A 25,065-nucleotide genomic window follows, 5' to 3' on the forward strand; every position below is an offset into this window, starting at 1 on the left:
GAAATGAGGAAAAATCTAAGATATACAGTAGGCTTGGGGCCATTTATGTCGGGAACGATACAAGTCGAGAATACACCATCATACATTTCTCATACTGTTCTCACCCACATTTCTTTGAATTTGATAAAGATGCCTTCCTTCTCCTCCATCCCAACATTACTGCCATTCTTCTATCACATTCTTCCATATTATTGCTTTTGCCTACATTCTGTTGCATTGTATGCTGTCACTTTCCGAGTTAAGGGCCATTCACACTGAGCACTATAACTATAACCGTGTGTGTGTGTGTGTGTGTGTGTGTGTGTGTGTGTGTGTAAAAGAATAAAGAAAATGATTTTAATGATGCTTCAATATCAATATTTAATGTCACAGACAATACAGAACAATCCTTCACAGTTTTAATAATTATATTATCTCAAAATATAAAGATTGAGGTTCTGCTGTTGTCTTTTTTTACTTGGAAAAATAAAACCATTTCTGGTGGAGTGAAAATAATGTTTAAAATATATCATAGGCCTATAGTCCCTTTACCCTTGAATTGATGCTTAAACTGAGCTAGTGCTGGCAATTCTTACATACCAAATAGTGCTGTGTGACATGGAAAAATAAATGACAATAACCAGAATATATTCTTCCAATATCAACAAATACTACAATCTGTTTAGGCATGGAAGGTTATATGGCACATTTTCTAGTAGTTGATGTTCATCACACTGGACTGCATGGTAACAGAGAGCCATTATCAGGTGGCATTCTTAAGCATTTCAGAAATCTCACTCAGTAATTGCTTTGTAGTGTTGATTATTTACGAAACAAAATGAACAAAGCTGATCAATATTGATAATGTATCGATAATAAATTATCAATATTGATGTATTAGGCTACCTATAACAGTAGGACTGGACAATATATTAATATATTGATATCATGATAAGGGAATAGATATAGTATATTCAGTATATTTTGGATATCATATTAACATGATATGGCTTAAGTGTTTCTGGTTTTAATCACTTAAAGCCCTATTTTATACTTTTAAAACAAAAAAAAAGAAAGGAAAATATAGCAGATCTACAAGCTTACAACGCGTCGCATAATTGATATTATGGCCATTCGTAACAATATGATATCGTCACAAAAAACTTTTTTGTCACGAAATTGAGGTATTTGGTCAAAAATATATCAGATTCTTTCCCCGTATCGCCCAGGCCTATTGTCCAGCCCTAGCACCAACCACAGGAGTATAAGTGTCTTGATTTACATAAGTGTAATGAATAAAGAGCTTTACTCCTCACAAGGTAATAGATTACTATCCTGAGACCAGCAACATGGAGAGAATGGGGACAGTGAAAGAGAGAAAAACTGAAATAGAGAAAAACGCAGCATTTCCTGTGCTCGTTGCTGCAGGAGTGGGCAGGTCACCCACTGTGTCCTTCAAGAAGGAGCCGAATTGTGAAGCTTTGGCAAACACCTGTATATCTGCACGTGTGCTTCTTCCAGTGTCATCCATAGTTACCACAGCCACCTGGAACCAGGATGAATCTGACTGACACAGCAGGGGTCCACCTTTGTCTCCCTGTGATTATGTTAATAGAAACAAAATCAGATATACAGGGTTCCTTACACATTTTCCATTTCAAAATTCCATACTTTTCCAGAATCAAATTTCCAGAATACTCTGTCGATTCTTCAGACCATATTTGACATAAAGTATTAGCTACATGTAGATGCTTATTATGTAAATAAATCATTTTAAAACGTTGAAAGTGGTTAACACTAAACCCAGGCAATGCTAAAACAGAGCAATGTTATAGAGATTGTGTCATGTAAATCTTAACTAACTGTATACCTTACCCCTACAGTAACAGAAGGGATGTTCATGTACAATTCACCAGTGAACTAGAAAGGAGAACTAAAGTCTATTGACTTAGATAACATAAAGTGCTTACCGGTTAAGCACTTATATTATGAATCTGTACTGTAGGAGCATGTTCATGTTTGGTTATGTTGATTATTTATACATATTTGGTCAATTCACTATCACTGGTGTACGTGGATGATTGAGTCACGGCCATAGGGTGGACTTGGTTGGGTGCATTTCTCCTTTCCGACATGTCGCCTTTCCGACGTTGACGAACCCTATACCTAACCCTAACCGCACGCGGAAGCTAGTCGGAGTGGTGAGATGTCGGAATGGAGAGTGAACACCGACTTGGTTACCTAAAAAACACCAAACAGAGAGAGAGAGAGGGTGTGTGGGAGCAAATAAAGCTTTAAATTCTTTATTTTCTTTATTTATTTTTGCTTTACTGTTTTGATCGCTGTTATTTATCTTGCTATGAGTTTGAGAACCCTTTAGTACGTTCTTTATGTTGCTTTAATAAAACCCCTTAAACGCATTGTTTGGATCCAGCGAATCTTTCTTTTATTTGCGGAGCACGTCGGACAATACAAATGGCCCATCTCATCGCCTCTCAGCGACTTAGTTAGTTTGGTCTCCTACAGTCGCATACATGTACATTTATAGAGAAGTACGGGCCTTAAACATGGAACTCCAAACACTATTTGGGGAAGTGTCCAAGGCTGTCATAGATACTCAATTGTCAGAATTGATCAAATAAATGTATGACAGTCTTGATCCAAGGCCAGGTTTCCTTATGCAGAAAAGTTGTTTACTTTTCTGCATGAATGTTCAAACAAGTTTATGATTATTTGTAATGCTATGTACATGCAATTCTGCAACGGCAGGAAAAATCTTGTAAAATCAATTTATTTTTGAGAAATTCAAAATGTTATATTTTAGAAACAGAATAGTGGCTACATGTTTTCCCATACTCTCTTTTCTTTTTTCCATACTTATATAGACCTGGAAATTACTCAAATTAAAGTCCATACTTTTCCATTAAATGTGATTATATTCATTAATTATGAAGAAAAAATATAAAGACTATGAAATAATAAATAATAATAGACATTTTCCCCCTAACGTCTGGCATTCATAATTCATAAAAAGTATGAACATTCGCATATCTGCTACCTATTTCCCTGATAAAAATGTAACCTTTAAACCCTAATGAATATACTTTGTTGACCGAGGTCCCCCAGGGCTCTATACTTGAACATAAAATGTTCCCCTCTACAGCTATAATAACTTTGCCGAAAATAGACGATCTACAAGTTCTCGTGTCGCATTGTGACACATTGTGAGCTTGTAGATTGGATATTTTTTGCCAGTTAACATGTAAGGACTGGAGGATGGTGATGGAATGTGATTTACCTGCTGAATGTCCATGGCATATGTACAGATGTTTTCAGAGTCAGAGTTGTTCCCACAACTTGTCACATTAGTCTCAATATCTCGTAGGACTGAGCCAGCATCCCCTGCAGTAATTACATTAATGTAGAAGTGTGAATATACTGCAGTGAAGCAGTCAGTATGAGCACACTGCAAACATCCTGAATCTTTTATTGGGCCTTTTAAGTCATTTTTCATTGCTCAAAAGAAAATATCCATAATAACACTTTTTCGTTTTTCAGAAAGCTCGGCTTGTTTCATGGGTATTGACAAGATGGGTAAAATAATCTACTACAGGGTTAGGGTTAGTACCCAGGTGCAGGACGCCCTGCCAGCAACCCAAGAAATATGTCTGAATTTTGACACAAATACAGATATGGTTTCAATGAGCAGACCGTTTTGACAATAATTCTACTGTCACCTCTGGTCTTGTTGCCATGACCCCAACCAGCCACCCAGCACTGGGTTCCAGTAGGAAAGGCTCTAGTACCGGACAGGTCCATACACACGGGTTGGATGTAATCACTGTTACGGATTGGGTTAGCCAGCTCCAGTAATGCGATGTTGGAACCGGTATTGTTGCTCATTGTAATGTTCAAGATGTCCGTCGACATCTCAAACACCTCCGAACCGCTCTCAAGGCGTGGGCCCAGGGAAACCTTCCACTCGGTGATATTTGGATTGAAGCTGTTGTGAAAATAAACACTATTTTGTTTTTGTCATCAGTGGCATTACTGAACAATGAATGGATAAAGACGGTTGGTCTACACAGCATTTACAAAAACAAAAGTTAGGGTTAGAAATGTACCTGGAGAAACACTGGGCAGCAGTGAGGACAAAGTTGTCTGCGATAATTGTTCCACTACAAATAAAGGTGCCATTTTTGTTAAGACTGGCCATCCAGGGCCAGGATCCCCCTGTTACAGCACCATTGACCCCATCCACACCACTGTTCAGTGGGGCACGACCACAAACTGACCCTGAATTACAAAAGAAGAAATAATTAGATATATAGATTCTTTCACTGTGTGAAGTTAGATAATAGATAGACAGACAGACAGACAGACAGACAGACAGACAGAAAGACAGACAGAGGTCTTGCTGATCTCACTTCCTTTTATAATAAAGAGAAAAAAAATACTCACGCACTGGAACTGTTACTGGAACTGTTACTGTGATATTTTGTATTGTTGTAGCTATTGGTGAAGTTGTTGGTGGAGCGGGTAGACCAGGACAAGTGTAGCTGTTGTCAGCATCTGTCCCACTGGATGTAAACTCCACAAAACCAGGCTTGTCAGTGCTGATGTGAGAGTTAATCCAGGATTGGTAACGGGACACTCTGGAGTAAACCCCAGGCAGATTGGGACGAGCACAGCCAAAGCCAAAACTAACAACTCCAGATTGGACCCAGACGGAGCCCTTTTTGTTGACCATTGGACCTCCTGAGTCACCCTGGGAAAAATCATTTGCTGTTCAGGTCAAATTCCTCAATTGTTGTCAAATCGAGTACATCTGTCTAAACAAAGTATTATACCTGGCATGAGTCCTTGCCTCCAGCCAACACACCAGCACAGATCATGTTGTTTGTTATTGTACCCACTCCATTAAGACAGTTACATTGTCTATTCCCCAGAACTGGAACCTCTACTTCTTGTAATGTTTCGGGGAATGGCAAAGGTACTGAGGGACAGAGAAAGAAAGTCATTGGTCAAACCTATGAACAAACTGTTTTTCCAATTATTCAAGCGATATGTTTCCAAATGAAACTTTCCCAATAATACAAGCAAAACTCACCTCCCTCCTGGATTCTACCCCAGCCAGTGACCCAGCTATCAGTACCATTGTTGAACACACTGTCACTGGCTGCCAGACAGACAGGTCTGATGTAGTCAGTGAAACTGACTGGTGAGGAGAGTCTGAGCAGAGCAATATCATTGTCACTGCTGCTGCTGTCATAACCTGGATGTAAAAATATTTGGGCAACATCTCTGGATACTTCATTTGGGTTGTCGCCCTCCAGATTCTGTCGACCAAAGGAAATCTTCCAGCTGAATGTATTTGCACTAAATAAATGAGAAGCAGAAAACAAAAGAAAAAAACATCATGAGATCAAGGTAGCGGTACTATAAGTTCCTATTCTTAAAGAACAGCCACGCAGAGCATTATCATTGTCACTGCAGCTGCTGTCATAACCTGGGTGTAAGACTATATCAGCAACACTTCTGGACTCTAGATGTGGGTTGCTGCCTTGTAGGTTCTGACGACCTAAGGATACTGACCACCGAAACGTACATAAACAAGAGAGGAAAGAACAGAAAATGATTGATCACAGACCACATCAAGAAAAAGCCTTAAAAAAGCATTTAAGGTACACAAACTGAGTCTGCTTTATAAGAAAGACAGGAAAGAGATTGAGTAACTGGAACCCCTAGGATCCCTATCTGGGATATGTCGTAATATGGGAACATTCGGGGGAACATTTGGTGAACATGCCGCACAAATGGCCACTCTACAAGCTCGCAACGCATCGGAATGTGAAGTGTTGGGCGTTTGTAAAACGGATACTTTCGGCAAAGATTTGATGTAGACGGGACAAATGAGGGGACAAAGTAAAGACCCATGGGGGATGCTGGTCAACGAAGTATACAGGGTTTGAGTACTTAATAATGATCCTTCTTTTGTGGAATGAAAGAGACACACGTACACACACACACACACACACACACACACACACACACACACACACACACACACACACACACACACACACACACCAAAATGTTCCATTTTGCCCTGTTGTACCAACCTAGAGAAGCAGTGAGCCGCAGACAGCACCCATTCCTTGTTAATGAGGGATCCACCACAGACATGGCCGCCGAACCTTTGCAGACTGGCCTGCCATGGCCAACTTCCTGCTGGAGCATCCTCACCTCCAACTATCCTATTGTTGAGTGGAGTGATTCCACACACTAGACCAGAATCAATATTGATGGAAGTCAAACTATTAGAGGGTATTATAAATATTGACAAAAATACAAAGTATTTACTTTACTTCTGGCCAAACTTGTATTACTCCATACATACCTTCTGCACTTGGTAAAACTACAGCTGTTGGTTCTGTGGTTGTTATGGCTGGCACTGAGGTAACAGGAGCTGGTAGGCCAGGGCAGGTGTAGCTGTTGTCAGCATCTATCCCACTGGAGGTAAACCGGACGAAGCCTGGCTTGTCAGTTTGGATAAAGGAGTTGATCCAAGACTGGTAACGGGACACTCTGGAGTAAACCCCAGGCAGATTGGGACGAGCACAGCCAAAACCAAAACTAACAACTCCAGATTGGATCCAGACAGAGCCCTTTTTGTTGACCATTGGACCTCCTGAGTCACCCTGAGAAACAAGAGTATGTATGTCAAACTTTCAGCCAATTCACATGACATTCATTAAAGTGCAACCAAGAAAGAAAAAAGAAGAATCACGGTACTGTACTGGCCATCTGCTACTGGCTGTTGATGTCAGATTAACAGATAGTGACATCACCACACCAGGCAAAACCAGATGAACAGTTTCATATCCTGCTTTTCACCACTAGGTGTCAGGCTTCACACAGATTTGGGTTTGGGGTTTGGTTACATTTGAACAATTACCAGAACAAGTACAAATATCACACCTGGCATGAGTCCTTGCCTCCAGCCACCAAACCAGCACAGATCATGTTGTTTGTTATTTTACCCACTCCATTAAGACAATTACATTGTCTATTCCCCAGAACTGGAACCTCTACTTCTTGTAATGTTTTGGGGGACGGCAAAGGTACTGAGGGACAGAGAAGTAAAGACATTGGTCAAACCTATGGAGAAATTGTTTTTCCAATTAATCAAGCGATATGTTTCCAAATCAATCTTTCCCAATAATACAAGCAAAACTCACCTCCCTCGTTGATTCTACCCCAGCCAGTGACCCAGCTACCAGTCCCACTGTTGAACACACTGTCATTGGCTGCCAGACAGGCAGGTCTTATGTAGTCAGTGAAACTGACTGGCGAGGAGAGTTTTAGCAGAGCAATATCATTGTCACTGCTGTCACTGTCATAGTTTGGATGTAAAACGATTTGGGCAACATCTCTGGACACTTCATTTGGGTTGTCGCCCTCCAGATTCTGTCGACCCAAGGAAATCTTCCAGCTGAATGTATTTGCACTACATAAATGAGAAGCAGAAAACAAAAGAAAAAAAAACATCATGAGATCAAAGTACCGGTACTGTATGTTCCTATGTTTAAAGAACAGCCACCTGGATGGGTGGCGAACACAGAACAAGATCTGGGAGAAGTAATTCAGTCCTTCCCATGTTAGAAATGACATGCTAAAAATATCCACATCCAAAGAAAAAAAAAGGCTGCATATTGAAAAGTAAACAGCAAAACATGAAAACAAACTTCTTTCCCTCCTGAGTTGTTATGTCATATACTTTATCATGTTAGTAACTAACCTGTTGAAGCAGTGAGCAGCAGACATCACCCATTCCTTGTTAATGAGGGATCCACCACAGATATGGCTGCCGAACCTTTGCAGACTGGCCTGCCATGGCCAACTTCCTGCTGGAGCATCCTCACCTCCAACAATCCTGTTGTTGAGTGGAGTGATTCCACACACTAGACCAGAATCAATATTGATGGAAGTCAAACTATTAGAGGGTATTATAAATATTGACAAAAATACAAAGTATTTACTTTACTTCTGGCCAAACTTGTATTACTCCATACATACCTTCTGCACTTGGTAAAACTACAGCTGTTGGTTCTGTGGTTGTTATGGCTGGCACTGAGGTAACAGGAGCTGGTAGGCCAGGGCAGTTGTAGCTGTCGTCAGCATCTATCCCACTGGAGGTAAACTGGACGAAGCCTGGCTTGTCAGTTTGGATAAAGGAGTTGATCCAAGACTGGTAACGGGACACTCTGGAGTAAACCCCAGGCAGATTGGGACGAGCACAGCCAAAACCAAAACTAACAACTCCAGATTGGATCCAGACAGAGCCCTTTTTGTTGACCATTGGACCTCCTGAGTCACCCTGAGAAACAAGAGTATGTATGTCAAACTTTCAGCCAATTCACATGACATTCATTAAAGTGCAACCAAGAAAGAAAGAAAAAAGAATCATGGTACTGTACTGGCCATCTACAACTAGCTGTTGATGTCAGATTAACAGATAGTGACATCACCACACCAGGCAAAACCAGATGACCAGTTTAATATCCTGCTTTTCACCACTAGGTGTCAGGCTTCACACATATTTGGGTTTGGGGTTTGGTTACATTTGAACAATTACCAGAACAAGTACAAATATCACACCTGGCATGAGTCCTTGCCTCCAGCCACCAAACCAGCACAGATCATGTTGTTTGTTATTTTACCCACTCCATTAAGACAATTACATTGTCTATTCCCCAGAACTGGAACCTCTACTTCTTGTAATGTTTTGGGGGACGGCAAAGGTACTGAGGGACAGAGAAATAAAGACATTGGTCAAACCTATGAACAAATTGTTTTTCCAATTAATCAAGCGATATGTTTCCAAATCAATCTTTCCCAATAATACAAGCAAAACTCACCTCCCTCGTTGATTCTACCCCAGCCAGTGACCCAGCTATCAGTCCCACTGTTGAACACACTGTCATTGGCTGCCAGACAGGCAGGTCTTATGTAGTCAGTGAAACTGACTGGCGAGGAGAGTTTTAGCAGAGCAATATCATTGTCACTGCTGTCACTGTCATAGTTTGGATGTAAAACGATTTGGGCAACATCTCTGGACACTTCATTTGGGTTGTCGCTCTCCAGATTCTGTTGACCCAAGGAAATCTTCCAGCTGAATGTATTTGCACTACATAAATGAGAAGCAGAAAACAAAAGAAAAAAAACATCATGAGATCAAAGAACCGGTACTGTATGTTCCTATGTTTAAAGAACAGCCACCTGGATGGGTGGCGAACACAGAACAAGATCTGGGAGAAGTAATACAGTCCTTCCCATGTTAGAAATGACATGCTAAAAATATCCACATCCAAAGAAAAAAAAGAGGCTGCATATTGAAAAGTAAACGGCAAAACATGAAAAAAAACTTCTTTCCCTCCTGAGTTGTTATGTCATATACTTTATCATGTTAGTAACTAACCTGTTGAAGCAGTGAGCAGCAGACATCACCCATTCCTTGTTAATGAGGGATCCACCACAGATATGGCTGCCGAACCTTTGCAGACTGGCCTGCCATGGCCAACTTCCTGCTGGAGCATCCTCACCTCCAACAATCCTGTTGTTGAGTGGAGTGATTCCACACACTAGACCAGAATCAATATTGATGGAAGTCAAACTATTAGAGGGTATTATAAATATTGACAAAAATACAAAGTATTTACTTTACTTCTGGCCAAACTTGTATTACTCCATACATACCTTCTGCACTTGGTAAAACTACAGCTGTTGGTTCTGTGGGAGTGGTTGTTATGGCTGGCACTGAGGTAACAGGAGCTGGTAGGCCAGGGCAGGTGTAGCTGTCGTCAGCATCTATCCCACTGGAGGTAAACTGGACGAAGCCTGGCTTGTCAGTTTGGATAAAGGAGTTGATCCAAGACTGGTAACGGGACACTCTGGAGTAAACCCCAGGCAGATTGGGACGAGCACAGCCAAAACCAAAACTAACAACTCCAGATTGGATCCAGACAGAGCCCTTTTTGTTGACCATTGGACCTCCTGAGTCACCCTGAGAAACAAGAGTATGTATGTCAAACTTTCAGCCAATTCACATGACATTCATTAAAGTGCAACCAAGAAAGAAAGAAAAAAGAATCATGGTACTGTACTGGCCATCTACAACTAGCTGTTGATGTCAGATTAACAGATAGTGACATCACCACACCAGGCAAAACCAGATGACCAGTTTAATATCCTGCTTTTCACCACTAGGTGTCAGGCTTCACACATATTTGGGTTTGGGGTTTGGTTACATTTGAACAATTACCAGAACAAGTACAAATATCACACCTGGCATGAGTCCTTGCCTCCAGCCACCAAACCAGCACAGATCATGTTGTTTGTTATTTTACCCACTCCATTAAGACAATTACATTGTCTATTCCCCAGAACTGGAACTTCTACTTCTTGTAATGTTTTGGGGGACGGCAAAGGTACTGAGGGACAGAGAAATAAAGACATTGGTCAAACCTATTAACAAATTGTTTTTCCAATTAATCAAGCGATATGTTTCCAAATCAATCTTTCCCAATAACACAAGCAAAACTCACCTCCCTCGTTGATTCTACCCCAGCCAGTGACCCAGCTATCAGTCCCACTGTTGAACACACTGTCATTGGCTGCCAGACAGGCAGGTCTTATGTAGTCAGTGAAACTGACTGGCGAGGAGAGTTTTAGCAGAGCAATATCATTGTCACTGCTGTCACTGTCATAGTTTGGATGTAAAACGATTTGGGCAACATCTCTGGACACTTCATTTGGGTTGTCGCCCTCCAGATTCTGTCGACCCAAGGAAATCTTCCAGCTGAATGTATTTGCACTACATAAATGAGAAGCAGAAAACAAAAGAAAAAAAACATCATGAGATCAAAGTACCGGTACTGTATGTTCCTATTTTTAAAGAACAGCCACGTGGATGGGTGGCGAACAGAGAACAAGATATGGGAGAAGTAAATCAGTCCTTCTCATGTTAAAAATGACATGCTAAAAATATCCACATCGAAAGAAAATAAAGAGGCTGCATATTGAAAGGTAAACAGCAAAACATGAAAAAAAAACTTCTTTCCCTCCTGAGTTGTCATGTTATATACTTTATCATGTTAGAAACTAACCTGTTGAAGCAGTGAGCAGCAGACAGCACCCATTCCTTGTTAATGAGGGATCCACCACAGACATGGCCGCCGAACCTTTGCAGACTGGCCTGCCATGGCCAACTTCCTGCTGGAGCATCCTCACCTCCAACTATCCTATTGTTGAGTGGAGTGATTCCACACACTAGACCAGAATCAATATTGATGGAAGTCAAACTATTAGAGGGTATTATATATATTGACAAAAATACAAAGTATTTACTTTACTTCTGGCCAAACTTGTATTACTCCATACATACCTTCTGCACTTGGTAAAACTACAGCTGTTGGTTCTGTGGGAGTGGTTGTTATGGCTGGCACTGAGGTAACAGGAGCTGGTAGGCCAGGGCAGGTGTAGCTGTCGTCAGCATCTATCCCACTGGAGGTAAACTGGACGAAGCCTGGCTTGTCAGTTTGGATAAAGGAGTTGATCCAAGACTGGTAACGGGACACTCTGGAGTAAACCCCAGGCAGATTGGGACGAGCACAGCCAAAACCAAAACTAACAACTCCAGATTGGATCCAGACAGAGCCCTTTTTGTTGACCATTGGACCTCCTGAGTCACCCTGAGAAACAAGAGTATGTATGTCAAACTTTCAGCCAATTCACATGACATTCATTAAAGTGCAACCAAGAAAGAAAAAAAAGAATCATGGTACTGTACTGGCCATCTGCTACTAGCTGTTGATGTCAGATTAACAGATAGTGACATCACCAAACAAAACCAGATGACCAGTTTAATATCCTACTTTTCACCACTAGGTGTCAGGCTTCACACATATTTGGGTTTGGGGTTTAGTTACGTTTGAACAATTACCAGAACAAGTACAAATATCACACCTGGCATGAGTCCTTGCCTCCAGCCACCAAACCAGCACAGATCATGTTGTTTGTTATTTTACCCACTCCATTAAGACAATTACATTGTCTATTCCCCAGAACTGGAACCTCTACTTCTTGTAATGTTTTGGGGGACGGCAAAGGTACTGAGGGACAGAGAAATAAAGACATTGGTCAAACCTATGAACAAATTGTTTTTCCAATTAATCAAGCGATATGTTTCCAAATCAATCTTTCCCAATAATACAAGCAAAACTCACCTCCCTCGTTGATTCTACCCCAGCCAGTGACCCAGCTATCAGTCCCACTGTTGAACACACTGTCATTGGCTGCCAGACAGGCAGGTCTTATGTAGTCAGTGAAACTGACTGGCGAGGAGAGTTTTAGCAGAGCAATATCATTGTCACTGCTGTCACTGTCATAGTTTGGATGTAAAACGATTTGGGCAACATCTCTGGACACTTCATTTGGGTTGTCGCCCTCCAGATTCTGTCGACCCAAGGAAATCTTCCAGCTGAATGTATTTGCACTACATAAATGAGAAGCAGAAAACAAAAGAAAAAAAAACATCATGAGATCAAAGAACCGGTACTGTATGTTCCTATGTTTAAAGAACAGCCACCTGGATGGGTGGCGAACACAGAACAAGATCTGGGAGAAGTAATTCAGTCCTTCCCATGTTAGAAATGACATGCTAAAAATATCCACATCCAAAGAAAAAAAAGAGGCTGCATATTGAAAAGTAAACGGCAAAACATGAAAAAAAAACTTCTTTCCCTCCTGAGTTGTTATGTCATATACTTTATCATGTTAGTAACTAACCTGTTGAAGCAGTGAGCAGCAGACATCACCCATTCCTTGTTAATGAGGGATCCACCACAGATATGGCTGCCGAACCTTTGCAGACTGGCCTGCCATGGCCAACTTCCTGCTGGAGCATCCTCACCTCCAACAATCCTGTTGTTGAGTGGAGTGATTCCACACACTAGACCAGAATCAATATTGATGGAAGTCAAACTATTAGAGGGTATTATAAATATTGACAAAAATACAAAGTATTTACTTTACTTCTGGCCAAACTTGTATTACTCCATACATACCTTCTGCACTTGGTAAAACTACAGCTGTTGGTTCTGTGGTTGTTATGGCTGGCACTGAGGTAACAGGAGCTGGTAGGCCAGGGCAGGTGTAGCTGTCGTCAGCATCTATCCCACTGGAGGTAAACTGGACGAAGCCTGGCTTGTCAGTTTGGATAAAGGAGTTGATCCAAGACTGGTAACGGGACACTCTGGAGTAAACCCCAGGCAGATTGGGACGAGCACAGCCAAATCCAAAACTAACAACTCCAGATTGGATCCAGACAGAGCCCTTTTTGTTGACCATTGGACCTCCTGAGTCACCCTGAGAAACAAGAGTATGTATGTCAAACTTTCAGCCAATTCACATGACATTCATTAAAGTGCAACCAAGAAAGAAAGAAAAAAGAATCATGGTACTGTACTGGCCATCTACAACTAGCTGTTGATGTCAGATTAACAGATAGTGACATCACCACACCAGGCAAAACCAGATGACCAGTTTAATATCCTGCTTTTCACCACTAGGTGTCAGGCTTCACACATATTTGGGTTTGGGGTTTGGTTACATTTGAACAATTACCAGAACAAGTACAAATATCACACCTGGCATGAGTCCTTGCCTCCAGCCACCAAACCAGCACAGATCATGTTGTTTGTTATTTTACCCACTCCATTAAGACAATTACATTGTCTATTCCCCAGAACTGGAACTTCTACTTCTTGTAATGTTTTGGGGGACGGCAAAGGTACTGAGGGACAGAGAAATAAAGACATTGGTCAAACCTATGAAGAAATTGTTTTTCCAATTAATCAAGCGATATGTTTCCAAATCAATCTTTCCCAATAACACAAGCAAAACTCACCTCCCTCGTTGATTCTACCCCAGCCAGTGACCCAGCTATCAGTCCCACTGTTGAACACACTGTCATTTGCTGCCAGACAGGCAGGTCTTATGTAGTCAGTGAAACTGACTGGCGAGGAGAGTTTTAGCAGAGCAATATCATTGTCACTGCTGTCACTGTCATAGTTTGGATGTAAAACGATTTGGGCAACATCTCTGGACACTTCATTTGGGTTGTCGCCCTCCAGATTCTGTCGACCCAAGGAAATCTTCCAGCTGAATGTATTTGCACTACATAAATGAGAAGCAGAAAACAAAAGAAAAAAAAACATCATGAGATCAAAGAACCGGTACTGTATGTTCCTATGTTTAAAGAACAGCCACCTGGATGGGTGGCGAACACAGAACAAGATATGGGAGAAGTAATTCAGTCCTTCCCATGTTAGAAATGACATGCTAAAAATATCCACATCCAAAGAAAAAAAAGAGGCTGCATATTGAAAAGTAAACGGCAAAACATGAAAAAAAACTTCTTTCCCTCCTGAGTTGTTATGTCATATACTTTATCATGTTAGTAACTAACCTGTTGAAGCAGTGAGCAGCAGACATCACCCATTCCTTGTTAATGAGGGATCCACCACAGATATGGCTGCCGAACCTTTGCAGACTGGCCTGCCATGGCCAACTTCCTGCTGGAGCATCCTCACCTCCAACAATCCTGTTGTTGAGTGGAGTGATTCCACACACTAGACCAGAATCAATATTGATGGAAGTCAAACTATTAGAGGGTATTATAAATATTGACAAAAATACAAAGTATTTACTTTACTTCTGGCCAAACTTGTATTACTCCATACATACCTTCTGCACTTGGTAAAACTACAGCTGTTGGTTCTGTGGTTGTTATGGCTGGCACTGAGGTAACAGGAGCTGGTAGGCCAGGGCAGGTGTAGCTGTCGTCAGCATCTATCCCACTGGAGGTAAACTGGACGAAGCCTGGCTTGTCAGTTTGGATAAAGGAGTTGATCCAAGACTGGTAACGGGACACTCTGGAGTAAACCCCAGGCAGATTGGGACGAGCACAGCCAAATCCAAAACTAACAACTCCAGATTGGATCCAGACAGAGCCCTTTTTGTTGACCATTGGACCTCCTGAGTCACCCTGAGAAACAAGAGTATGTATGTCAAACTTTCAGCCAATTCACATGACATTCATTAAAGTGCAACCAAGAAAGAAAGAAAAAAGAATCATGGTACTGTACTGGCCATCTACAACTAGCTGTTGATGTCAGATTAACAGATAGTGACATCACCACACCAGGCAAAACCAGATGACCAGTTTAATATCCTGCTTTTCACCACTAGGTGTCAGGCTTCACACATATTTGGGTTTGGGGTTTGGTTACATTTGAACAATTACCAGAACAAGTACAAATATCACACCTGGCATGAGTCCTTGCCTCCAGCCACCAAACCAGCACAGATCATGTTGTTTGTTATTTTACCCACTCCATTAAGACAATTACATTGTCTATTCCCCAGAACTGGAACTTCTACTTCTTGTAATGTTTTGGGGGACGGCAAAGGTACTGAGGGACAGAGAAATAAAGACATTGGTCAAACCTATGAAGAAATTGTTTTTCCAATTAATCAAGCGATATGTTTCCAAATCAATCTTTCCCAATAACACAAGCAAAACTCACCTCCCTCGTTGATTCTACCCCAGCCAGTGACCCAGCTATCAGTCCCACTGTTGAACACACTGTCATTGGCTGCCAGACAGGCAGGTCTTATGTAGTCAGTGAAACTGACTGGCGAGGAGAGTTTTAGCAGAGCAATATCATTGTCACTGCTGTCACTGTCATAGTTTGGATGTAAAACGATTTGGGCAACATCTCTGGACACTTCATTTGGGTTGTCGCCCTCCAGATTCTGTCGACCCAAGGAAATCTTCCAGCTGAATGTATTTGCACTACATAAATGAGAAGCAGAAAACAAAAGAAAAAAAACATCATGAGATCAAAGAACCGGTACTGTATGTTCCTATGTTTAAAGAACAGCCACCTGGATGGGTGGCGAACACAGAACAAGATATGGGAGAAGTAATTCAGTCCTTCCCATGTTAGAAATGACATGCTAAAAATATCCACATCCAAAGAAAAAAAAGAGGCTGCATATTGAAAAGTAAACGGCAAAACATGAAAAAAAACTTCTTTCCCTCCTGAGTTGTTATGTCATATACTTTATCATGTTAGTAACTAACCTGTTGAAGCAGTGAGCAGCAGACATCACCCATTCCTTGTTAATGAGGGATCCACCACAGATATGGCTGCCGAACCTTTGCAGACTGGCCTGCCATGGCCAACTTCCTGCTGGAGCATCCTCACCTCCAACAATCCTGTTGTTGAGTGGAGTGATTCCACACACTAGACCAGAATCAATATTGATGGAAGTCAAACTATTAGAGGGTATTATAAATATTGACAAAAATACAAAGTATTTACTTTACTTCTGGCCAAACTTGTATTACTCCATACATACCTTCTGCACTTGGTAAAACTACAGCTGTTGGTTCTGTGGTTGTTATGGCTGGCACTGAGGTAACAGGAGCTGGTAGGCCAGGGCAGGTGTAGCTGTCGTCAGCATCTATCCCACTGGAGGTAAACTGGACGAAGCCTGGCTTGTCAGTTTGGATAAAGGAGTTGATCCAAGACTGGTAACGGGACACTCTGGAGTAAACCCCAGGCAGATTGGGACGAGCACAGCCAAATCCAAAACTAACAACTCCAGATTGGATCCAGACAGAGCCCTTTTTGTTGACCATTGGACCTCCTGAGTCACCCTGAGAAACAAGAGTATGTATGTCAAACTTTCAGCCAATTCACATGACATTCATTAAAGTGCAACCAAGAAAGAAAGAAAAAAGAATCATGGTACTGTACTGGCCATCTACAACTAGCTGTTGATGTCAGATTAACAGATAGTGACATCACCACACCAGGCAAAACCAGATGACCAGTTTAATATCCTGCTTTTCACCACTAGGTGTCAGGCTTCACACATATTTGGGTTTGGGGTTTGGTTACATTTGAACAATTACCAGAACAAGTACAAATATCACACCTGGCATGAGTCCTTGCCTCCAGCCACCAAACCAGCACAGATCATGTTGTTTGTTATTTTACCCACTCCATTAAGACAATTACATTGTCTATTCCCCAGAACTGGAACTTCTACTTCTTGTAATGTTTTGGGGGACGGCAAAGGTACTGAGGGACAGAGAAATAAAGACATTGGTCAAACCTATGAAGAAATTGTTTTTCCAATTAATCAAGCGATATGTTTCCAAATCAATCTTTCCCAATAACACAAGCAAAACTCACCTCCCTCGTTGATTCTACCCCAGCCAGTGACCCAGCTATCAGTCCCACTGTTGAACACACTGTCATTGGCTGCCAGACAGGCAGGTCTTATGTAGTCAGTGAAACTGACTGGCGAGGAGAGTTTTAGCAGAGCAATATCATTGTCACTGCTGTCACTGTCATAGTTTGGATGTAAAACGATTTGGGCAACATCTCTGGACACTTCATTTGGGTTGTCGCCCTCCAGATTCTGTCGACCCAAGGAAATCTTCCAGCTGAATGTATTTGCACTACATAAATGAGAAGCAGAAAACAAAAGAAAAAAAAACATCATGAGATCAAAGAACCGGTACTGTATGTTCCTATGTTTAAAGAACAGCCACCTGGATGGGTGGCGAACACAGAACAAGATATGGGAGAAGTAATTCAGTCCTTCCCATGTTAGAAATGACATGCTAAAAATATCCACATCCAAAGAAAAAAAAGAGGCTGCATATTGAAAAGTAAACGGCAAAACATGAAAAAAAACTTCTTTCCCTCCTGAGTTGTTATGTCATATACTTTATCATGTTAGTAACTAACCTGTTGAAGCAGTGAGCAGCAGACATCACCCATTCCTTGTTAATGAGGGATCCACCACAGATATGGCTGCCGAACCTTTGCAGACTGGCCTGCCATGGCCAACTTCCTGCTGGAGCATCCTCACCTCCAACAATCCTGTTGTTGAGTGGAGTGATTCCACACACTAGACCAGAATCAATATTGATGGAAGTCAAACTATTAGAGGGTATTATAAATATTGACAAAAATACAAAGTATTTACTTTACTTCTGGCCAAACTTGTATTACTCCATACATACCTTCTGCACTTGGTAAAACTACAGCTGTTGGTTCTGTGGTTGTTATGGCTGGCACTGAGGTAACAGGAGCTGGTAGGCCAGGGCAGGTGTAGCTGTCGTCAGCATCTATCCCACTGGAGGTAAACTGGACGAAGCCTGGCTTGTCAGTTTGGATAAAGGAGTTGATCCAAGACTGGTAACGGGACACTCTGGAGTAAACCCCAGGCAGATTGGGACGAGCACAGCCAAATCCAAAACTAACAACTCCAGATTGGATCCAGACAGAGCCCTTTTTGTTGACCATTGGACCTCCTGAGTCACCCTGAGAAACAAGAGTATGTATGTCAAACTTTCAGCCAATTCACATGACATTCATTAAAGTGCAACCAAGAAAGAAAGAAAAAAGAATCATGGTACTGTACTGGCCATCTACAACTAGCTGTTGATGTCAGATTAACAGATAGTGACATCACCACACCAGGCAAAACCAGATGACCAGTTTAATATCCTGCTTTTCACCACTAGGTGTCAGGCTTCACACATATTTGGGTTTGGGGTTTGGTTACATTTGAACAATTACCAGAACAAGTACAAATATCACACCTGGCATGAGTCCTTGCCTCCAGCCACCAAACCAGCACAGATCATGTTGTTTGTTATTTTACCCACTCCATTAAGACAATTACATTGTCTATTCCCCAGAACTGGAACTTCTACTTCTTGTAATGTTTTGGGGGACAGCAAAGGTACTGAGGGACAGAGAAATAAAGACATTGGTCAAACCTATGAAGAAATTGTTTTTCCAATTAATCAAGCGATATGTTTCCAAATCAATCTTTCCCAATAACACAAGCAAAACTCACCTCCCTCGTTGATTCTACCCCAGCCAGTGACCCAGCTATCAGTCCCACTGTTGAACACACTGTCATTGGCTGCCAGACAGGCAGGTCTTATGTAGTCAGTGAAACTGACTGGCGAGGAGAGTTTTAGCAGAGCAATATCATTGTCACTGCTGTCACTGTCATAGTTTGGATGTAAAACGATTTGGGCAACATCTCTGGACACTTCATTTGGGTTGTCGCCCTCCAGATTCTGTCGACCCAAGGAAATCTTCCAGCTGAATGTATTTGCACTACATAAATGAGAAGCAGAAAACAAAAGAAAAAAAACATCATGAGATCAAAGTACCGGTACTGTATGTTCCTATTTTTAAAGAACAGCCACGTGGATGGGTGGCGAACAGAGAACAAGATATGGGAGAAGTAAATCAGTCCTTCTCATGTTAAAAATGACATGCTAAAAATATCCACATCGAAAGAAAATAAAGAGGCTGCATATTGAAAGGTAAACAGCAAAACATGAAAAAAAAACTTCTTTCCCTCCTGAGTTGTCATGTTATATACTTTATCATGTTAGAAACTAACCTGTTGAAGCAGTGAGCAGCAGAGAGCACCCATTCCTTGTTAATGAGGGATCCACCACAGACATGGCCGCCGAACCTTTGCAGACTGGCCTGCCATGGCCAACTTCCTGCTGGAGCATCCTCACCTCCAACTATCCTATTGTTGAGTGGAGTGATTCCACACACTAGACCACAATCAATATTGATGGAAGTCAAACTATTAGAGGGTATTATATATATTGACAAAAATACAAAGTATTTACTTTACTTCTGGCCAAACTTGTATTACTCCATACATACCTTCTGCACTTGGTAAAACTACAGCTGTTGGTTCTGTGGGAGTGGTTGTTATGGCTGGCACTGAGGTAACAGGAGCTGGTAGGCCAGGGCAGGTGTAGCTGTTGTCAGCATCTATCCCACTGGAGGTAAACTGGACGAAGCCTGGCTTGTCAGTTTGGATAAAGGAGTTGATCCAAGACTGGTAACGGGACACTCTGGAGTAAACCCCAGGCAGATTGGGACGAGCACAGCCAAAACCAAAACTAACAACTCCAGATTGGATCCAGACAGAGCCCTTTTTGTTGACCATTGGACCTCCTGAGTCACCCTGAGAAACAAGAGTATGTATGTCAAACTTTCAGCCAATTCACATGACATTCATTAAAGTGCAACGAAGAAAGAAAAAAAAGAATCATGGTACTGTACTGGCCATCTGCTACTAGCTGTTGATGTCAGATTAACAGATAGTGACATCACCAAACAAAACCAGATGACCAGTTTAATATCCTACTTTTCACCACTAGGTGTCAGGCTTCACACATATTTGGGTTTGGGGTTTAGTTACGTTTGAACAATTACCAGAACAAGTACAAATATCACACCTGGCATGAGTCCTTGCCTCCAGCCACCAAACCAGCACAGATCATGTTGTTTGTTATTTTACCCACTCCATTAAGACAATTACATTGTCTATTCCCCAGAACTGGAACCTCTACTTCTTGTAATGTTTTGGGGGACGGCAAAGGTACTGAGGGACAGAGAAATAAAGACATTGGTCAAACCTATGAACAAATTGTTTTTCCAATTAATCAAGCGATATGTTTCCAAATCAATCTTTCCCAATAATACAAGCAAAACTCACCTCCCTCGTTGATTCTACCCCAGCCAGTGACCCAGCTATCAGTCCCACTGTTGAACACACTGTCATTGGCTGCCAGACAGGCAGGTCTTATGTAGTCAGTGAAACTGACTGGCGAGGAGAGTTTTAGCAGAGCAATATCATTGTCACTGCTGTCACTGTCATAGTTTGGATGTAAAACGATTTGGGCAACATCTCTGGACACTTCATTTGGGTTGTCGCCCTCCAGATTCTGTCGACCCAAGGAAATCTTCCAGCTGAATGTATTTGCACTACATAAATGAGAAGCGGAAAACAAAAGAAAAAAAAACATCATGAGATAAAAGTACCGGTACTGTATGTTCCTATGTTTAAAGAACAGCCACCTGGATGGGTGGCGAACACAGAACAATATCTGGGAGAAGTAATTCAGTCCTTCCCATGTTAGAAATGACATGCTAAAAATATCCACATCCAAAGAAAAAAAAGAGGCTGCATATTGAAAAGTAAACAGCAAAACATGAAAAAAAAACTTCTTTCCCTCCTGAGTTGTTATGTCATATACTTTATCATGTTAGTAACTAACCTGTTGAAGCAGTGAGCAGCAGACATCACCCATTCCTTGTTAATGAGGGATCCACCACAGATATGGCTGCCGAACCTTTGCAGACTGGCCTGCCATGGCCAACTTCCTGCTGGAGCATCCTCACCTCCAACAATCCTGTTGTTGAGTGGAGTGATTCCACACACTAGACCAGAATCAATATTGATGGAAGTCAAACTATTAGAGGGTATTATAAATATTGACAAAAATACAAAGTATTTACTTTACTTCTGGCCAAACTTGTATTACTCCATACATACCTTCTGCACTTGGTAAAACTACAGCTGTTGGTTCTGTGGTTGTTATGGCTGGCACTGAGGTAACAGGAGCTGGTAGGCCAGGGCAGGTGTAGCTGTCGTCAGCATCTATCCCACTGGAGGTAAACTGGACGAAGCCTGGCTTGTCAGTTTGGATAAAGGAGTTGATCCAAGACTGGTAACGGGACACTCTGGAGTAAACCCCAGGCAGATTGGGACGAGCACAGCCAAAACCAAAACTAACAACTCCAGATTGGATCCAGACAGAGCCCTTTTTGTTGACCATTGGACCTCCTGAGTCACCCTGAGAAACAAGAGTATGTATGTCAAACTTTCAGCCAATTCACATGACATTCATTAAAGTGCAACCAAGAAAGAAAAAAAAAGAATCATGGTACTGTACTGGCCATCTGCTACTAGCTGTTGATGTCAGATTAACAGATAGTGACATCACCACACCAGGCAAAACCAGATGACCAGTTTAATATCCTTCTTTTCACCACTAGGTGTCAGGCTTCACACATATTTGGGTTTGGGGTTTGGTTACATTTGAGCAATTACCAGAACAAGTACAAATATCACACCTGACATGAGTCCTTGCCTCCAGCCACCAAACCAGCACAGATCATGTTGTTTGTTATTTTACCCACTCCATTAAGACAATTACATTGTCCATTCCCCAGAACTGGAACTTCTACTTCTTGTAATGTTTTGGGGGACGGCAAAGGTACTGAGGGACAGAGAAATAAAGACATTGGTCAAACCTATGAACAAACTGTTTTTCCAATTAATCAAGCGATATGTTTCCAAATCAATCTTTCCCAATAACACAAGCAAAACTCACCTCCCTCGTTGATTCTACCCCAGCCAGTGACCCAGCTATCAGTCCCACTGTTGAACACACTGTCATTGGCTGCCAGACAGGCAGGTCTTATGTAGTCAGTGAAACTGACTGGCGAGGAGAGTTTTAGCAGAGCAATATCATTGTCACTGCTGTCACTGTCATAGTTTGGATGTAAAACGATTTGGGCAACATCTCTGGACACTTCATTTGGGTTGTCGCCCTCCAGATTCTGTCGACCCAAGGAAATCTTCCAGCTGAATGTATTTGCACTACATAAATGAGAAGCAGAAAACAAAAGAAAAAAAACATCATGAGATCAAAGTACCGGTACTGTATGTTCCTATTTTTAAAGAACAGCCACGTGGATGGGTGGCGAACAGAGAACAAGATATGGGAGAAGTAAATCAGTCCTTCTCATGTTAAAAATGACATGCTAAAAATATCCACATCGAAAGAAAATAAAGAGGCTGCATATTGAAAGGTAAACAGCAAAACATGAAAAAAAAACTTCTTTCCCTCCTGAGTTGTCATGTTATATACTTTATCATGTTAGAAACTAACCTGTTGAAGCAGTGAGCAGCAGACAGCACCCATTCCTTGTTAATGAGGGATCCACCACAGACATGGCCGCCGAACCTTTGCAGACTGGCCTGCCATGGCCAACTTCCTGCTGGAGCATCCTCACCTCCAACTATCCTATTGTTGAGTGGAGTGATTCCACACACTAGACCAGAATCAATATTGATGGAAGTCAAACTATTAGAGGGTATTATATATATTGACAAAAATACAAAGTATTTACTTTACTTCTGGCCAAACTTGTATTACTCCATACATACCTTCTGCACTTGGTAAAACTACAGCTGTTGGTTCTGTGGGAGTGGTTGTTATGGCTGGCACTGAGGTAACAGGAGCTGGTAGGCCAGGGCAGGTGTAGCTGTTGTCAGCATCTATCCCACTGGAGGTAAACTGGACGAAGCCTGGCTTGTCAGTTTGGATAAAGGAGTTGATCCAAGACTGGTAACGGGACACTCTGGAGTAAACCCCAGGCAGATTGGGACGAGCACAGCCAAAACCAAAACTAACAACTCCAGATTGGATCCAGACAGAGCCCTTTTTGTTGACCATTGGACCTCCTGAGTCACCCTGAGAAACAAGAGTATGTATGTCAAACTTTCAGCCAATTCACATGACATTCATTAAAGTGCAACCAAGAAAGAAAAAAAAAGAATCATGGTACTGTACTGGCCATCTGCTACTAGCTGTTGATGTCAGATTAACAGATAGTGACATCACCACACCAGGCAAAACCAGATGACCAGTTTAATATCCTACTTTTCACCATTAGGTGTCAGGCTTCACACAGATTTGGGTTTGGGGTTTGGTTACATTTGAACAATTACCAGAACAAGTACAAATATCACACCTGACATGAGTCCTTGCCTCCAGCCACCAAACCAGCACAGATCATGTTGTTTGTTATTTTACCCACTCCATTAAGACAATTACATTGTCTAATCCCCAGAACTGGAACCTCTACTTCTTGTAATGTTTTGGGGGACGGCAAAGGTACTGAGGGACAGAGAAATAAAGACATTGGTCAAACCTATGAACAAACTGTTTTTCCAATTAATCAAGCGATATGTTTCCAAATCAATCTTTCCCAATAATACAAGCAAAACTCACCTCCCTCGTTGATTCTACCCCAGCCAGTGACCCAGCTATCAGTACCACTGTTGAACACACTGTCATTGGCTGCCAGACAGGCAGGTCTTATGTAGTCAGTGAAACTGACTGGCGAGGAGAGTTTTAGCAGAGCAATATCATTGTCACTGCTGTCACTGTCATAGTTTGGATGTAAAACGATTTGGGCAACATCTCTGGACACTTCATTTGGGTTGTCGCCCTCCAGATTCTGTCGACCCAAGGAAATCTTCCAGCTGAATGTATTTGCACTACATAAATGAGAAGCGGAAAACAAAAGAAAAAAAAACATCATGAGATAAAAGTACCGGTACTGTATGTTCCTATGTTTAAAGAACAGCCACCTGGATGGGTGGCGAACACAGAACAATGTCTGGGAGAAGTAATTCAGTCCTTCCCATGTTAGAAATGACATGCTAAAAATATCCACATCCAAAGAAAAAAAAGAGGCTGCATATTGAAAAGTAAACAGCAAAACATGAAAAAAAAACTTCTTTCCCTCCTGAGTTGTTATGTCATATACTTTATCATGTTAGTAACTAACCTGTTGAAGCAGTGAGCAGCAGACATCACCCATTCCTTGTTAATGAGGGATCCACCACAGATATGGCTGCCGAACCTTTGCAGACTGGCCTGCCATGGCCAACTTCCTGCTGGAGCATCCTCACCTCCAACAATCCTGTTGTTGAGTGGAGTGATTCCACACACTAGACCAGAATCAATATTGATGGAAATCAGACTCTGCGAAAGTACTTTAAAGACTGAAATACAGAAAATTTGTTTACTGTACATCTGACCAGACTTTTATTACTCCATATCTACCTTCTTCACTTGGTAAAACTGCAGCTGTTGGTTCTGTGGGAGTGGTTGTTATGGCTGGCACTGAGGTAACAGTGGTTGGTTCTGTTGGAGTGGTTGTTGTGGCTGGCACTGAGTTAACAGTTGTTGGTTCTGTTGGAGTGGTTGTTATGGCTGGCACTGAGGTAACAGTTGTTGGTTCTGTTGGAGTG

The 25,065-nt window shown here is 41.8% G+C and overlaps 1 protein-coding gene across 1 annotated transcript in view; it reads right to left on the reverse strand.

Moving 5' to 3' along the window:
- Positions 1-486: 486 nt before the first annotated feature.
- Positions 487-25,065, reverse strand: part of LOC311060143 (uncharacterized protein) — a gene marked incomplete at its 5' end in the record, with an annotated part of 47,834 nt that continues 23,255 nt past the window's right edge. Inside the window, 52 exons of the mRNA XM_084078272.1 lie at positions 487-1,576; positions 3,278-3,381; positions 3,717-3,982; positions 4,104-4,275; positions 4,441-4,747; positions 4,830-4,975; positions 5,090-5,358; positions 6,102-6,296; positions 6,376-6,680; positions 6,961-7,106; positions 7,221-7,489; positions 7,781-7,975; positions 8,055-8,359; positions 8,641-8,786; positions 8,901-9,169; positions 9,461-9,655; positions 9,735-10,045; positions 10,327-10,472; positions 10,587-10,855; positions 11,148-11,342; positions 11,422-11,732; positions 12,007-12,152; positions 12,267-12,535; positions 12,829-13,023; positions 13,103-13,407; positions 13,689-13,834; positions 13,949-14,217; positions 14,510-14,704; positions 14,784-15,088; positions 15,370-15,515; positions 15,630-15,898; positions 16,190-16,384; positions 16,464-16,768; positions 17,050-17,195; positions 17,310-17,578; positions 17,871-18,065; positions 18,145-18,449; positions 18,731-18,876; positions 18,991-19,259; positions 19,552-19,746; positions 19,826-20,136; positions 20,411-20,556; positions 20,671-20,939; positions 21,233-21,427; positions 21,507-21,811; positions 22,092-22,237; positions 22,352-22,620; positions 22,913-23,107; positions 23,187-23,497; positions 23,778-23,923; positions 24,038-24,306; positions 24,600-24,796. Of these exons, the coding sequence (XP_083934398.1) occupies positions 1,310-1,576; positions 3,278-3,381; positions 3,717-3,982; positions 4,104-4,275; positions 4,441-4,747; positions 4,830-4,975; positions 5,090-5,358; positions 6,102-6,296; positions 6,376-6,680; positions 6,961-7,106; positions 7,221-7,489; positions 7,781-7,975; positions 8,055-8,359; positions 8,641-8,786; positions 8,901-9,169; positions 9,461-9,655; positions 9,735-10,045; positions 10,327-10,472; positions 10,587-10,855; positions 11,148-11,342; positions 11,422-11,732; positions 12,007-12,152; positions 12,267-12,535; positions 12,829-13,023; positions 13,103-13,407; positions 13,689-13,834; positions 13,949-14,217; positions 14,510-14,704; positions 14,784-15,088; positions 15,370-15,515; positions 15,630-15,898; positions 16,190-16,384; positions 16,464-16,768; positions 17,050-17,195; positions 17,310-17,578; positions 17,871-18,065; positions 18,145-18,449; positions 18,731-18,876; positions 18,991-19,259; positions 19,552-19,746; positions 19,826-20,136; positions 20,411-20,556; positions 20,671-20,939; positions 21,233-21,427; positions 21,507-21,811; positions 22,092-22,237; positions 22,352-22,620; positions 22,913-23,107; positions 23,187-23,497; positions 23,778-23,923; positions 24,038-24,306; positions 24,600-24,796 (11,817 nt within the window). The 3' untranslated portion in view covers positions 487-1,309. The remainder of the gene's footprint in view (positions 1,577-3,277; positions 3,382-3,716; positions 3,983-4,103; positions 4,276-4,440; positions 4,748-4,829; positions 4,976-5,089; positions 5,359-6,101; positions 6,297-6,375; positions 6,681-6,960; positions 7,107-7,220; positions 7,490-7,780; positions 7,976-8,054; positions 8,360-8,640; positions 8,787-8,900; positions 9,170-9,460; positions 9,656-9,734; positions 10,046-10,326; positions 10,473-10,586; positions 10,856-11,147; positions 11,343-11,421; positions 11,733-12,006; positions 12,153-12,266; positions 12,536-12,828; positions 13,024-13,102; positions 13,408-13,688; positions 13,835-13,948; positions 14,218-14,509; positions 14,705-14,783; positions 15,089-15,369; positions 15,516-15,629; positions 15,899-16,189; positions 16,385-16,463; positions 16,769-17,049; positions 17,196-17,309; positions 17,579-17,870; positions 18,066-18,144; positions 18,450-18,730; positions 18,877-18,990; positions 19,260-19,551; positions 19,747-19,825; positions 20,137-20,410; positions 20,557-20,670; positions 20,940-21,232; positions 21,428-21,506; positions 21,812-22,091; positions 22,238-22,351; positions 22,621-22,912; positions 23,108-23,186; positions 23,498-23,777; positions 23,924-24,037; positions 24,307-24,599; positions 24,797-25,065) is intronic.

This window comes from Gymnoscopelus microlampas (genome assembly GCF_963454915.1).
Source record: "Gymnoscopelus microlampas genome assembly, chromosome: 14".
NCBI lineage: Eukaryota > Metazoa > Chordata > Actinopteri > Myctophiformes > Myctophidae > Gymnoscopelus > Gymnoscopelus microlampas.